Here is a 15,662-nt window from a genome sequence, read left to right on the forward strand (position 1 = left end):
CCTCTTTGTCCCCTGAACCAAAAGGCATCAATGAAACTATTAAGTTAAATCCAATTAAATGCAGCTGCTGGAACTTGAAGGTGGCAGAGCAGAACAGAAGCGAGGGAGGGGCAGGCGGGATTTTGCTGGGAAAGGGAGGAATTCTTCTGGCCTCCTCGCTTAGTGTGGTTCCTCTCAAGCACCCCCTGACTGTAGGCCGGGAAAGAGCAGGAAGAGCCACTCTGTACCATGAGCCTGACAGCGGACCTGTAGCAGATCATTAATTATCTCAGGAAATCTGCAAGACGGATCCGATGGACCCATTTTGCAGATAAAGGAACCGAGGCTCAGATAGGTTGAAGCATTTTGTCCAGAATATCACACAACTGGGGAGCGGCAGAGGAAGGATTTGAACCCTCATCTGCCGAAACCCTCTGCCTGGAGTCTTGGAATGTCAGGGCTTAAAGGGTCCTTAAAGGCTGTCCTGCCAAGGGCAAGCCTCCGCCAACATGCGGACCTGAGTCTCTGCACCCGTAAAATGTGCATGATAATAACCATGCCGACCTGCCAGGGCTTGGGGAGGGTCCCGTGAAATGTTACGTGTCTTAAGTGCCCGACACATGGTTACATGCTAATTGCTGATAACTGACTCTTGGCAAAACCCATCTCCTTCCCCTTCCTATTTTTCAGAAGGGAAGGCTGAGACCCAGAAAGGGAACATGACCTCAGGGTTACACGGAGACCCCATAAGAGAGCTGGGACTCAAGCACGAGTCTCTTGCCCCCTGATTTGGCATCTCATTTCAGCCCCTGAGCTACCCCTCCATTTTGTAGATGAAAACACTGACGCACACCAAGCAGCGGGCACTCAGTGGCCAGGGTCACCCAGGTGGGTGCTGAGTGCCAGAGCCCCGGACTCGGGTCTTGGCACCACTGTTCTTCAGCTGCGTCGCGTGGGCACGTGCCTTGACCTCCCTGAGTACCGTCTCTCCCTGCCCCTCCTCCGCTCACGCTCTCTCTCTCAAAAAAAAAAAAAACTTAAAAAAATGGGGCTCGTCACGCCATCCCGGTGGACACTTGGGGTGGTGTAAGGTCAGCAGGTGGTGTGAAAGCCCCGTGTAAGCCAGAACAACGGCCTGCGGACAGCACCGCAGGGGGAACGTGTGGGGAGCGGCCGCAGCATCTGTTCTCGTTGTCTGCAAAGGCCCAGGGTGGGTTCCTCGTTCCTGGCAACCCTTAGACCCAGGGGATACAGATTGCTCAGGAAGGGAGGGCAGGCCAGGATTCCAGGCAACGCTAATCCCGTTACAGATACATTGTGAACCGTAGGGGATCACACGAGCACCACCCTCCGCATGGAGATTTTCCAACCCCCACCCTCGCTGCTGGCCCATCCCCAGCTTCTCGGAAGTCCGGTAAGCAGCAAGAGGGAAGTGAGCAGAAAACGACGTGGGACTGTGCACTCGAGCCCGCTCATAGCCGCGCCCCCCCCCCCCCCCCCCCCCCCGCCTCCCGGGCCGCACCGAGGCAGCGATCTTCAAGGTGTGACCATAAGAAGCCTGAAGTCAAATGTGGCTCCCAGCCGGCTCACCCGGGGCAGGTGCCTCACCTCTCTGAGCTTCCATTTCCCCACCTGTGAAGTGTGGAACCGTCAGTGGTTCCTGACGTCCTGTGAATAACCGTCTTAATAGTATCGTTCTGACTTTTTCATTCCCACTCTTAAGCCCCAAAGCCTGTTGGGAGCCGCAGAAGGAGTTGAGAAGCAATGGTAATGGGGGGCTTTTCTGGAAGTTATGGAAGCTGTGCTTGATAGTGTTCTGAATACAAGATCTTTGACCCACTGGCCCGGGAGAGCCTGTGCGCACGGGAGGGGGTGGGATCTGTGACACGAGAGGAAGGAGGGGGTGATGCTCCGCTCTGGCGGGCTACAGGGGATGATGCAGCCAGCCGGTGGACTCAAGTCAGGCCACTGTCCCGAGGGGGGATTTTTCCAATTTCCTTTATTCTCTTCCCTTAGCACACAAAAGCTGTGCCTGGAAGCCCAGCTCCCGGGTTCTGCCCGGGGTGAGCAGCAGACCCCCTTTCCTGTACCACCCCGAGGCTTACCACTGGATGATGGAAAGGTAGAGAAGACAGAGGAGAAGAAAAGCTGCTTCTTTTCCAGAACCAGCATTTGTAGAGGAAGCGAAGAGGGGTTCTGGAGAGAGGACTGGCCAGGCATTTGCTTGGTCTCCCCTGTTGCAGATTTGCTCCTGACATACCGCGGGCAGGGGTTTTTCCAGACCACAGCCCCGCCTCGCTGGCCTTGCTGGGCACTCTCAGGTCTCGTGTGGCATGGGTGTGGGTGAAAGCCAGCAGGCAGCCATGGGGCAGGATGGGTGACCTTCAGACAAGCTGGGATGCCTCATCCCTATCCAAGCTGGGAGGACAGCAGACCCAGGGTACCCGGGCTGGGGGGGGGGGGGGGCGGGGGTTAGCCGAGGAGACACTAGTCAGCCACGCCCAGAGCTGGGTTCTCTTTCCATGGGTTTCCACTTGTACGTGCAGGATCAGGGAGAAAGGAGACATCTATCTCTCTGCACTAGGAGGCACAGGGTCCCGGCGAGTTCTACACTTCACCACTGTCTCCTGAGACGTCAGAGCAAACCCTACCCGCCCCCACCCCCCCATGTGCTCCAAGCCACCCCAGGAGAAAGGCAGGGGAGGGCGGCATCTGGGAGAGGGTGAGAATGTTTATCCAAGGGAGACTGAGCTCAGGAACCTGTAAAAACAACATTCGAACAGAAATGTTAAGACTGGTTATATTAGTAGCAAAGCACCGCAGACTGAGTGGCTTAAAGGACAGACATGCACTTTCTCACGGATAATGGCGTCTGGAAGGCCAAGATCAAGGTGCCGGCTGGGCTGGCTCATTCTAAGGCCTCTCTCCTTGGCTTGTCGATGGCTTTCTCCCAGTGTCTCTTCATACCCTCTCTCTCTACGTGTCTGCACTCAAATATCCCCGTTTTAGAAGGACACCACTCATACTGGACTAGGTCCCACCCTGATGACCCGATTCTAACAGGATGATGTCTGTAAAGGGTCTGTCTCCAAAGCAGGTCACATTCTGAGGTCTGGAGAGGTTAGGATGTCACCATGTGAATTTTAGTGGAGGGGGGGGGATGCCCAATTCAACCCATAACATTAGTAAAGCTTAACTTTTTTTGTTTTCGGTTTTGTTCTCTGCCAGTGCGGGGTGACGGAGGGGAGGGGTTTGGAGCCACGGCATAAGCAAGACCACGTGGGCTACAAATAAATTACATTTTCTTCCCATAGCCAAATTGTAGCAAGCACTCGCTGTGCAACCCCAATATATAATTTAGGCAGATTTGTGCAGCCTCCTGAATCACTGGCCTGGATTAGGCATGGCCCCCGGAGATAACAAAGCAAATGCAGTCTCGTGGCTCCAGTAAAAGGGAAAACTGGAATTGAACATGACAACAGCGAGCGCCAGCAACTATTTAAGCACATAATATTTTCCAGGTGCCGTGATAAGCTCTTTACACAGATTATTTTATTGAATCCTCCTGCAACCCTACAAGGCGTTTCTATTCCACCCTGGATCTTACAGATGGGTAAAACCAGGGCTCAGACAGCAACAGTCATTTGCCCAAACTGGCCGGATTCCAGAGCCTAGGTGTGTGATCGCTGCCCATCTAGCCAGCCCCTCCTTCCTGAGCTGGCGGACCTCTTCTTAAAGCCTCTTCCCTCTGCTGCTAGGGATAGAAGAAGGGAGAAGAGATAGAAGGTATCCAGAGGCTGGGCTAGTGGGCAGAAAGCTCCCGTTAGCTCTGTGGGCCACGCAGGGCTTGCGTGCCTGGCGTCAGAATCTCAGCTCTACGGTAGCTTCTCCTGGGCGAACCCATCAGGGAACCACAAGAACAAGAGAAATAATGCTTCTAAAAAGGAAACAGCATAAGTGGCCGTCAATAGGGGGTTGGCTAAATTAACTGTGGTGCTTCTTCCGGGTCAGCCTGGCAATCGCTTGAGTAATCAATGCCTGATTTTTAAAAAATGGATAGAAGCGCCTGGGTGGCTCAGTCAGCTGAGCGCCCGGCTCTTGATCTCGGCTCAGGTCATGATCCCAAGGTCATAGGGTGGAGCCCCGAGTTGGGCTCCACAAGGGGCGTGGAGTCTGCTTAAGATTCTCTCTCTCTCTAAGGGCGCCTGGGTAGCTCAGTGGGGGAAAGCATCCAACTCTTGATCTGGGCTCAGGGACAGAAGGGACGGGGCTGTGCTTTGTGCTTCTGGAGGGTCACGTGCCGCATTCTGGAGCCGCTGGCAAGGCTCCAGGGCCACACGTGCCCCACCCTCGGCCAGGGGTCTCCACACGGCGGGCTGTGTCTGTCTCCCGTGTCCGTGCTTCAGCATCTGTGGGGCTCAGCAGTCGCGTGGGGCCGGAAAGGGAGGTGGGCCTTCACCGCCACCTACCCACGGGCACCGGGCACGATTAGAGGCCCAACGCCCTGCCTCCCTGGGGCAGAGGGGAGCCGAACCCAAGCTCCCCGCTTTAGGTCCAAAAGAGAGAGACATTCAGAATTCAGGTCATTCATTGAGACAAAAAAAAAAAAAAAAAAAAAAAAGAACAAGTCTGAAAGCAGCATGTTTTGGAATGATCTAGAAAATTTTGGATTTTTTTTTTTTTGAAATAAATCCTTAACATTTCATACTGTTAATATCTTGAAAATGTGTCCGATGCTGTCGAAAGCCTTATTACTATTTTCAGATTCTCTCAATAAACAGACTTGTTTAAAAGGTTAAAAAAAAAAGTTGCTGAAAGCATGGAGCTGCTTGGGATTCTGTCTCTCCCTCTCTCTGCCCCTCCCCTGCTCTCTCTCTCTCTCTCTCTCTCAAAATAAATAAATAAACTTAAAAAAAATCTCTTTCTCTCCCTCTGCCCCTCTCCCTCTCTCATGTGCTCTCTCTCTCTAAAATAAAAAATAAATAAAAGATTTTTTTATTTTGGAAATGGATACAAATGTTATGGAACAGAATATATATACATATAAATCTTTTCGCTGGACTGATAGATATTGAAATATAAAGACACACAGACTAGGCTGTAGATCATAAGCTGAAATACTAATAGTGATTATACCTGGGTGATCTCTGGAATTATAAGTGATTTTCCTTTCATTTTGGTCTGGAAAAGGGGACATTTCAGAGCCCATTAAGCTGAAAGACCTACTGATCCTATAATGAGTCTGGAAGGGGACCATGGAACCCACTCCATTCCCCATTTCTTGTTCCGTCCATCTGCCCCAACACCTGCGATTTCACCTTGAAAAGCTCGCTCTTTTGGTTTAAGTGGGACAATCTCCGTGCCGGACTTTCAAAGGAGAGGAAGAGTGGCATCAGCCACTGTCCTATTTTGAGGCGTCAGGGAGGGAAAGCAGTTGCTGCCGGCTGCATCCTGGTTCCCAGAATCCATCCCAACTCCCAGCCAAGATGGGAGTTTTCTCTCTCTGACTCCCAGGAGGTGTGAGGCATTATAACAGAAAGCTCTTCTCTCCATTCTGTACTAATCCCTCTGGACCTAAGTTGTTTAACTCAAGAAGCAGCATATCTAGTGGGAGAGTATAAGGAGTCACAAAGCTAGGGGCCCCTGGGTGGCTCAGTCCGTTAAGCGCATGACTCTTGATTTCGGGTCAGGTCATGATCTCACGGTTTGTGAGATGGAGCCCTGAGTTGGGCTCCATTTGGAATTCTCTCTTTCCATCTGTCCCCTTCCCCCATGCTCTCTCTCTCCAAATAAATAAACTTAAAAAAAAAAAAAAAAGCCAGAAAGCTTTATGGATATGGGTTCAAATCCTATCTCTTTTATGTATTAATGTGTCATAAGATTTCATGAAAGTCAGTGTGGGAGCTGCTGATGTAGCCCCAGAACCCAGCACAGTCCCTGGCACATAGTAGGTGCTCAGTAAAAGTCAATGGGAGGATGTCAGTGTGATCCCGGGAAACATGCTTCCCCCCTTTGAATGTCAACGTCTTCATCTCTAAAGAGAAGGTAGTTTTACCCTGCAAGGATTTTTTTTTTCTGGTTTTTTTTTTTTTTTTAAGTTTCTTTAATTTTGAGAGAGAGAGAAGGTGCTTGCACATGTCCGAGTTGGGGAGAGGCAGAGAGAGAGAGGGAGAGAGAATCCCAAGCGGGCTCCGGGGCTGTCAGCGCAGAGCCCAATGCGGGGCTCGAACTCGCGAGCCGTGAGATCATGGCCTGAGCCGAAATCAAGAGGCAGACGCTTAACCGACTGAGCCACCCAGGCACCCCATACCCTGCAGATTTTTAATGAGGATGAAATGAGGTGATGGATGGACATGGCCTCTGGCTGCTTGTCACCATGCCTCTCGTGCCATCATGAGTCCCTGCTTCCCAGCCAAGCACTGGGGTCTGGGCCGTGGCCTGGGCATAGTAAACTGTCTGAACCAGGAGCTCGCCAGCTACTACCACCCCCCAGCCGTGGCTGAGAGCCCCCTTTCCCACGTCCCCGTGTATGTCCTTACTCCACAGCTCCAACATCTGGGAGCCAACCAGAAACTCATTCGGTCATCCAGATATTTGCTGTATGGGCACCAAACATCTGCACGGTGGAAACCAAGGGAAAGATAATCCTGGGGTCCCCCGTTCCCAGAGCTAGGCATCTGGGCTCCAGGGATACTTGGGCATCAGGCATCTAGCTGTACTTCCTGCCGGAGCGTCGCCCGGTGCCCAACCCAGACCTGGCGCCCAGTTGGTTGTTCCATCCATGATTTCTAAGTGGAAGGATAAACACAGGAAGTTTGTGGTCATGGTTGTACCAGCCAAATCCTTAACAGGGTCCGGGTCCGGAAAGAACTACAAAACAATGCCCGGGGGGGGGGGGGGGGGGAGGGGGGGAGGGGGGGGAGGGTGTGGAGGGTGGGAGGGGAGGCATCTGGTTCCTTTATTTTCCGGCTGCAATTAATCAGACAAAGGGGAAAGGAAAAGGCCAGGGGAGATAAAAGCACTGAATGGAACTCGCCTTCATTTGGGAGCCCTCCTGATGGTGCCAGGGCAAGAACCCTGTGGCGGCCTCTCCATTTCTGATACAAGTGACCTGGGGTCGCCACATCTGGGAAGTGGGAGCTAGCTCCCTCCTGCAAGCTTCACCGGGACAGGAAAAACCGTGAAAACACTTTGGAAATGGAGTATTGTAACAGCGATCGTCTTGAAACTCGATGATGGCGATGATGATAAAAATAACGTCAGCCTGTGGTTATTTCCCCATTTGTCCCACAAAGGATCGTGAGCATACTTCCTGGGCTAAGCCCTGCTCTGGGTGCTGAGGCTACAGAGGTGGGCCAGGCAGACGCGGCCCCGTCTCCCCCCTCTCCCCAGGGCCCTGATGGAGCTCCCCACCCAGGAGGGGGACAGACTCAGCATAAACTTCTTCCAGATGAAAAGGAAGTAGTATGATGAGTAGAAAACAGGGGATCTGATAGACAGAGAATGGGGACGGGGCTGCTTTACCTGCAGGGAGGGGTCTGCAAGGGAGAGGCTGAAACTTGAAAGGAGAGGGGACAGTGGTCTGGGAACAGCCAGTGCAAAGGCAGGGAGAGGCGCTGGGCTGGGGAGCAGCGAGAGGTGAAGGTAGGGGGGTGGTGTGCTACTCCTCTAGGGCTTTGGATGCCACCGTAAGGGACTGGGATTGCTGCGCTCTGTGAGGGGAGCTCACTCAGGCTGTTTCGAGGAAGGTGGGTTGTGGGGGGCAAGGCCGGAAGCGGGGAGACCAGTGGGGAGGCTGATGAGAGTGGGTGCTCCACGCGAGCCCGGCAGCTGCTAAGTGCTTGTGCGCGACATCTCATTTAATCCTCCCAGTGACCCTGGGATGCAGGTTCTTATTAGGCCCATTTTACAGATGACAAAACTGAGGCTTTGGAGGTGTTGAGTGGCTTGTCCAAGTCATAGAGCCTTCACCCTACCCCTAACCCTAGACGCTGTAAATGGTGGAGCTGGGATTCAAGCCCAGGCATTCTGACGCCCGAGCCCCCGTGACCCTGTGTCCTAGCCATCAAGGGCCCTTTGAGTCAGGGGAAAGGGCTGGGGCGACCCCTGGGAAGGCTCAGTCCCTCCTGAGATGCTGCCACCCTGGAGGGACCCTGCCGGGACCGCCTCCCTCTGAGTTGCTCTCTTGAATCAGAGAGAGGCTCCCAGACCCGGTTCCGTCCAGAGTGCCAAAGGAGGGGGGAGGTCACTCCTGCAGACGCCATAGATTAGTTCATTTTCAAATTGTATTTTAAGACGTATTCTTCAAAATACTTCTATGGAGGCCTAACTTCCTACAGTGAAGGGCAGTAATCACCTATGCATAGACAAATGAGGTTTTATGTCTAAGGACGGACGCGTAACTGCTACCTGGATCCGGACAGACAGCATTGTCACCCACATCCAGGACAGCTGTGAGGGATGACGTTTATGTCCCACAGTCTGTCTCTGCCCTGTACAAGGGTTTTGCAAGGCCTCCTGCCTCCCCGTTAGCCAGGATTCCGCTGGAAATGCCCCAGTGACCCCTGGATCCTGGAGACGGGTCCTTCTGGGCAGATGGGCACCAAAGCCCCTATCGACAAACCATGAAGACCGCAGCCCGTGAGTGCCCAGGTCTCCGGAATGCTGGTGTTCAGGAAAGTGGCTCACGCGGGCATTTCCCCACACACCTCACTCACAGCGGCCAGTGAGGTGGGGGGAGAGCTTGGGGGGGGGGGGTGTCCCCATCTCATTTGCAAAGAGGCCTCAGTTTTACCATCTGTAAATGAGGAGGATGGGAAGGGATGTGGTTTTTAAGATTCCCAGGGCTGTGAGGAAACGACAAGCCCACCCAGACACCGGCTCCTTCCTCTGAAAGGAAAAAGCCAGATCCCGCCCCCCCGCCCCCCACTCCCACCTCCTTAAAATCTGACACCGGACAGGGAATGTACCTTCCCCTCCCCCTGGAGGAGTCTCTTGAGAGGACACTTGGCACTTGAAAGTTGCTTTAGAATCGGACACCCTGGGGTTTGCTAGCAAGCTCTGTCGCTTACTGGCTGTGCAACGCTGGGCAAGACACTTCACCTCTCTGAGCCTCCGTTTCCTCGTCTGGACGTGGGAATAGTAATGGTTCCTACCGCAAAGGCTGTTGTTAAGGATTCAATGAGAAAATGAAACCAAAGTGCTTGGAGGAGACCCAGACCTGGGGCATGCTCAACTGACATTACCCACTATTGATGTTGTTGGTATTGCCGTCTTTAAGCTTGGAGCACAAGGGAAGCGTCTCGGATGCCTGCGTTTCTTCCTTCGTTCACCACGGGTCTCCTTGCCCCACACACCCTCACCCCCTGCCCGATGACCAGGATTCTAGAGCGACAGCTGCCCGACTCCCAGGGGGAGCGACTTCCGGAAGATCCCGGGGACAGAGATCAGATGACCTCCAAAGTTAAACCCCAGTCCAAGCACCTAGCGTGTTGTCTGCATAAATCGCCCCCCGGCCGCCGCCCGCAATTGTGGCACTAATGGGCCTCTCTGTTCCTCGTAGGTTAATATATGTATTATTTATAGGGTTTTATTATGTGCTCAGAGGGCTCCCCTGAGAAACGTAATTGTGCACTGGGAGGTAAATTTGAATAATATTTACAATTAATTTCCATCAATAAAAAAACGCACCGAGGCCTCTGTGCAGCTGAAACGGGCCCTGGGTTGGCTTTCCGCTAACCGCTCCCCTGAGAAAGCTCGGGTAGCTGTTAAGCATCTCTAGAATAGTCCACTTGTCTCAAGCTCTACCTCTGCTCCCATTGCACGCATGTGGACGCTGTAGCCGCCTCCTGGCTTTCCCTTCTGCCCTCCTCCAACCTGTCCTCCCCAGCTGGGCCCCGGGCATCGGGCATCATTGCAAATATGCAGGGCTGAGCGTGGCCCTGCCCTGTGCCTGGCCCCCTCTGCCCTGCTCGCCACCCTGTCTGCTCTGTGCTCTCTGCTGCAGCCCCCAGCCTCCTTCAGTCCCCGGCAACCACTCTCTCCTCCCACACTGTTCCCTCCCGCTGAAGCACCCTCTCCCGCACCCCACCCCCAATCAGCGCCCACCCATCCTTCCCGTCTCAACGCCAGCATCTCTTCCCCGAGGAGGTTTCCCCGGTCTTCGGACAGGGTCGGATCTCCCTGTAATGTGTGTGTAGCACTTAGTGTGGCTGTTTTCCGTTGAGGGTGTGGTTTTTAAAAACTCGTTGGCTGTCTCTCCCACTGACCAATGAATGAGCTCATGAGGACGGAGACTGTATATGTCCCGATCACTCTTGCATTCCTGGTGCCTAACACAGGGCCTGGCAAGGAGAAGCTATGAAATAGATTTTCACTGAATGGATGAACGGGTGGCTACAGAAATGGTTATGTAAATGGATGGGTGGGTGGATGTTGGGGGGGATGGGTGAGTGTTATCTTAAGTCCCTGACAATCTCCCGTCCTTGGTTGCTAAGGAACTGAGAGAAGAGGAGGGAATGCTTTTCAAAATGCAGTTTCTTTGAAGTCCTAAATTTAAGGAATGATAGGGAATTTGGGGGTTCCTCCAGCCGCCGCGCAACACTGCTGTGTGGCTTTGGGCAGCGTTCTCCACTTCTCCGAGCCTCACCTGCTCCTCTGGGAGGTGGATGGGGAAGGCATGGGGGTCTTGGGGGCCAGGAACATCCAGCACGGAGCCCACTCTTGCTTCAGTCTCTAATCGAAAGCAACTTTGTCCTCAAAGGGAGAAAGCAATTCTTTCACGGTTGGACAAGTGGCTTCCTGGTTCCTCCTGGTCCTGGAAGGCATCCCCAGCAGGAATTTTCCAAATCCAGGGTTTGGCAACCACGGGCCCGGGGTGCCCCAGCTCCGGCCAGGGCACAGCACGCTAGGGCAGAACGGGAGGGGGAAGAGCTGGGGAATTATAGACCACTTCCAAGAGAGCAAATGCCAGCTCGGTCTGCAGCAAAGGGCGGCTCGCGAAACCTCAACTCCCTTATCTGTAAAATGGGAGAGACCCTGATGGCTCTCACTGTTGGGTTCTTTTTTTTTTTTTTTTTTTAATTTATTTATTATTTATTTTGAGAGAGAGAGAGAGAGAGAGAGGCAGAGAGGGGGGGAGACAGAGAATCCCAAGCAGGCTCTGCACTGTCAGAGCTGAGCGCAACGTGGAGCTCCATTTCACGAAATGTGGGCACGACCTGGGCCGAAATCGAGAGCGGGACGCCCAACTGACAGCCACCCAGGTGTCCCTCACTGTTTGGTTCTATCCTCTCTCACCCGGCCTGGCCCCTAAGCCCTCCGGAGCTGACTCTGCGGGCAGGCTTAAGGCAGACTCCTTCCTCAGCCAGCACAACATCCGGGTCACTGTCCCCTCCTGAGCCCCTCCCCCTCATCCCTTTGCTTACCCCCCTCCTCCGTCCCCTTTCCCCTCCCTCTCTCTCCTTCCTCCCGTAGGCCCAAGACGCTGGGATTTCAGGGCGCAGACCTGGTTCAAAGCCCAGCTCCACCGTTTACCGGCCGCGTGAGCCCGGACAGGTGGGGTCTGCAAGCCCAGCCTCCCGCCCTGCTCACCCAGGCGGCTCTGATGGTCTTCTTCACATTGGACCGTTGTCAGGGTCTGATGAGATTGTGAGCCCGACACCTAGTAGGTGCTAAATAAATGCCGGACCCCTTCCTTTATCTTTGTTCTGCATTTCCTCCGTGCTTCCCTCAGCCCTCCCTCTCAAATACCACCTTCAGCTCCTGTCCCTGTGCCCGCTTCCCGGACCCCCTTGGCCCACCAACCCCACCCAGGAAGCAGCGCTGACCCCCCCCCCCCCCCATCGGCCAAGTCCCGGCCCCAAGAGGAGGCCTAGTCAGACCCAGAGCATGTTGGCTGCCTGCGGAGTCACGCAGGCACGCACGCTGTGTGAGCCGCAGGACCTTTGCATCTGTGAGATCCTTTGAAGAAGCTGTAGGGACAAGATTAAGGAGGATGCCGCGGTTGCATTTAAGTATTTAATGGGGAACAACTGGTGGGGCAGCCAGAAAGAGGCCTAACCCTAAGGAGGAAAACAGCTGGTTTGAATTCTACTCCCGCTCATCAGCTTTTCCAACAAGCTGGTTTCCTGGCTTGTCTCGCGGCCCAGGAGGAGTGAGGGACCCGCCTGAACAAGTATCACCTGGGGGTCAGAGCCTGCGTGGCTGGTGACCGTCTCTGGGGTCTGGAAGACGTCCCATGCCATCTCGTTGCTTCACTTGTGAAGTTGGGGCGGGGGCGGGGGGATGACGAGGGGCACGGGGCAATATTTAAAGTTCCCTGTTTTTGCTCTCAGCCGGTCCAAGTTCAGATTTCTTGCAGCCATTGGGCGCCCTGGCTTAGGGTCACTTCAGAGCTGCCTCATCATAAGCACAATGACCCAAGAAGGGAAGGAACAGTCTGTCTCTTAATGAGGTGTGATTTCCAAACAGCCCGGGGCCTCGGGAACTTGCCCAACGCCGTGTAGACATTACATCTGTTCATTGCATCTTGTCGGAGGATTGGCTTCACGATGATGGCGTTTGGGAGAGAGTGTGGACACTGGGAGGCCAAGGGTCCCCGGCCCACCGACGACTACCTCCTGCCCATCCTCTCTCTCCCCACTGCCTTCCCGGAGGCCTCAGGGGGCGCAGGAGCTGGGAACCACGGCGGGCGCGTGTGGATGGATGTCGAGGGAACTGGAGGCCAAGAGTATTTTCTCTGCCATGTTGGGTCATTTTCAAAAACTATTTGCAAAGCTGATGTATAGGCCGAGGAAATGTTTATATTAATCTGCTGACGAATCAATATTTGTGGTCAAAACCCCAAGCCTCTCTCAAAACCCTGATCCTGCGGCCTTATTTGAGTCAGATAGACCTAGTTTCCAATGCTGGCTCTGGCAGGGACCAGCTGGACGCCCTCAGGGAAGTTACTTAACCTCTCTGAGCTTCAGATACCTCATATGTAAAAGGGAAGTAATAATTGGAAGTCAAGGCTGCTGGGAGGAATAAGTTTAGCATAGGGAGCACTAAATAAATGTAGGCTACCATTATAGTCTAGAATATTCTCAATAGATACATTAGCCATTGAAAACAAACAACAACAAGACAGAGCTTCCGGAGCCAGACAGAGCTGGGTTCACATCTTAACTCTGCCTCTTGCCGGCTGTGTGTCAGTGGGCGAGTTACTCCCCACCCTCCCTGAGCCTCAGCTTTGCCATCTGTAAATGGGACAAGGACACCATGGCACAGGGAGGCGTCAGTCCCAGGTGGGAAAAGACAGCATGGCCGCGCCAGGAGGGGCTCCGCGCCTGCCGTCCCCACAGCCCACATCTCCAGAGCACGGTTCAAGGGGCCAGGCTCCGGGCTCTGCGATCGGTGACCGAGCCCTCGGACATGCCCTTCAACCTGCCAGGCGCCCCCAGCTTGTTTCCTGAAGCCGATTCTGGCAAGGCTTTGAGAAAGCTGAGGAGCAGGGGAAGGTGCCCTCCTTCCCGGGCCCCCTGCCCTCGCGTGTTTTAATCCGAGCACCTGCAGCCAGAGGCGGTGGATAGGGAAAGGAAGGGAAAACCCCCACGATGGGGAAGAAGCTGAGAGTGAAGCCGTTGCCATGGCCCGGCCCCCAGGCAACAAGTGCAAGGTGAGAGCAGGGCCGGGGGTGAGGGGCTGACACCACCCCCACCCCCACCCCCAAAGTAGCTGCGGCCCAAGCGGCCTCCACCTGGGAGGTTCCAGGCCGGGTGCCTTCAGGCCGCATCCTCTGAAAGCCCTTTGCTCCTCTCTCTCCACCCCTTCCCCCAGGCCCCACATGTCCTGCCCTCACAGAGCCCACAGGGCTCCTCAGGACCTGTTCTCTGTCTTCCCACCTGATCTGAAAGCCAAGTGCGTGGTCCTGGCAGTTCGCGAGTGCCTGTGTCACCTTCCTCTCCCAGGTAACCTGTGCATCTCCACTTGCCCTCACCCGGAGGAATGATGTGGGCGGGCGGCAGGATTTCTGGCTGGCCAGTGATACAGGCATGTGGGGCGAGGCGGCGGTTTGCATCACACTGGGTTGGCCCTGACCTCTGCTGCTCAGGCCAGGAACACGCCCCGTGGCGTGTTTGTGATTCCAGGGGAGCGCGGAATAGGTAGCTTAATCCCTCTGTCTTATGCTGATCCCGGTTCATGGCAGCGCTTTTAAGAATGCTCCCTTTTTTGCTTTGGGTCAGCCAAGGCAGGTCTCCCAAGAAGCATGGGATGCCGGTCCACGGCCTGCCCGGTCAGCCACGCCCCTCGACGGACGGAGTTCCGAGCCCTGGACTCCCAGCTCAAAGCGCTGGCCAGCCCCAGGTAAACTCTAGCAGGCGTTGGCGGGTGCTGAAGGGGGTTTCTGCGGTGGTCTTTGGAAGGCACAGCTCTGGGCCTCCGAGGCCGGAGTGCCTGTCCACCGGGGGTTCGCGGATGAGGCTCAAAGCATGCTGGTCTCCTTCTCGTTGATGGATGACATCTTGGTAAAGCTCCTGTGGCTGGGGTAGGAGGAGTGGCCTGTGTCCTCGCTCAGCGCGTTAACCAGGCGGGAGAAGAGGGCCACCTTGAACTTCTTGAAGTCCTGGCCCACGAAGACGTACAGGATGGGGTTCATGCAGCTGTTGGCAATGGCAATGGCGGTGGCCAGGGGCAAACCCAGGCTGAAGACGGAGCCCGGCACGGTGGCGTGGCGGAGCTCCAGCAGGTAGAGGGTGTGGTAGGGACACCAGCAGAGGAAGAAGGTGGTGATGATGGTCACGATGATCTTGAAGGGTTTCTTGGTCCTGGCCAGGCGGTTGCGTCGAAGCTTGCAGACGATGGTGAAGTAGCAGGCCGTGATGATGAGCACGGGGACCAGGAAGCCACAGAGGAAGCGGGTGACCGTCACCACCACGTGGCGGCTGAGGCCCGTGGGGTCCAGCCCGGAGCGAGGGAGCCACGGGGCGGAGCCGGCCGCGGACAGGCTGAAGTTGTTAAAGCAGGACGTTTTCCCGTGCACGTGGGCCGTGTCCCGGAAGACGAGGGACGGAGAGCTCAGGAAGAAAGCCAGGACCCAGATAACCACGCAGGCCACGCAGGCCAGCCTCACGCCGCGGTGGTTCTGGGACCAGACGGGAAGGAGCACGGAGATGCAGCGGTCGAAGCTGATGACGGTCAGCAGGAAGACGCTGGTGTACATGTTGTGGATGAGCAGGAAGTTGCTGATCTTGCACATGGCCGTGCCGAAGACCCAGTGGTAGTCCATGGCGGTGTAGGCAATGTGGATCGGGAGGAAGACGTTGAACAGGAAGTCCGCCACGGCCAGGTTGAGGAACCAGACGGTGTTCACCGTCTTCTTCATCTTGAAGGTGGCGATGACGATCACCAGCCCGTTGCCCAGGATCCCGAGGAAGCAGACAATGCTGTAGACCGCCACCAGGAAGATCCTGGTCACCTTGCCTTCCAGGGGAGAAGACTCCTCCAAAACCATGATGGGTTCAAAATCATCCGAGTACTCCTCGTCGTAGGAGAAGGAGGTGTTGTAATCCTTGTCCCCCATTCTCTGTGAGCAGAGACAGGAGTCGTTAGGGGAACTGGCTCTAAGAGGTTGACCAACACCAGCAAGACCGACAGTGTCCTGCCCGACTCTGAGCCGGGCCGGCGTAGTATCTTGACTGCTT

General features: G+C 54.9%; 1 protein-coding gene across 5 annotated transcripts in view; it reads right to left on the reverse strand.

The window, feature by feature from the left end:
* Positions 1 to 12,316: 12,316 nt before the first annotated feature.
* CMKLR1 (chemerin chemokine-like receptor 1) overlaps positions 12,317 to 15,662 on the reverse strand; it is a 49,963-nt gene continuing 46,617 nt past the window's right edge. For all 5 annotated transcript variants that reach the window (XM_060612473.3, XM_060612472.2, XM_060612478.2 and 2 more), the window contains one exon: positions 12,317 to 15,544. In XM_060612473.3, coding sequence (XP_060468456.1) covers positions 14,444 to 15,541 — 1,098 coding nt within the window. In that variant the 5' untranslated portion in view covers positions 15,542 to 15,544 and the 3' untranslated portion in view covers positions 12,317 to 14,443. The remainder of the gene's footprint in view (positions 15,545 to 15,662) is intronic.

Source organism: Panthera onca, chromosome D3 (assembly GCF_046562875.1).
Source record: "Panthera onca isolate mPanOnc1 chromosome D3, mPanOnc1 haplotype 2, whole genome shotgun sequence".
NCBI classification, from domain to species: domain Eukaryota; kingdom Metazoa; phylum Chordata; class Mammalia; order Carnivora; family Felidae; genus Panthera; species Panthera onca.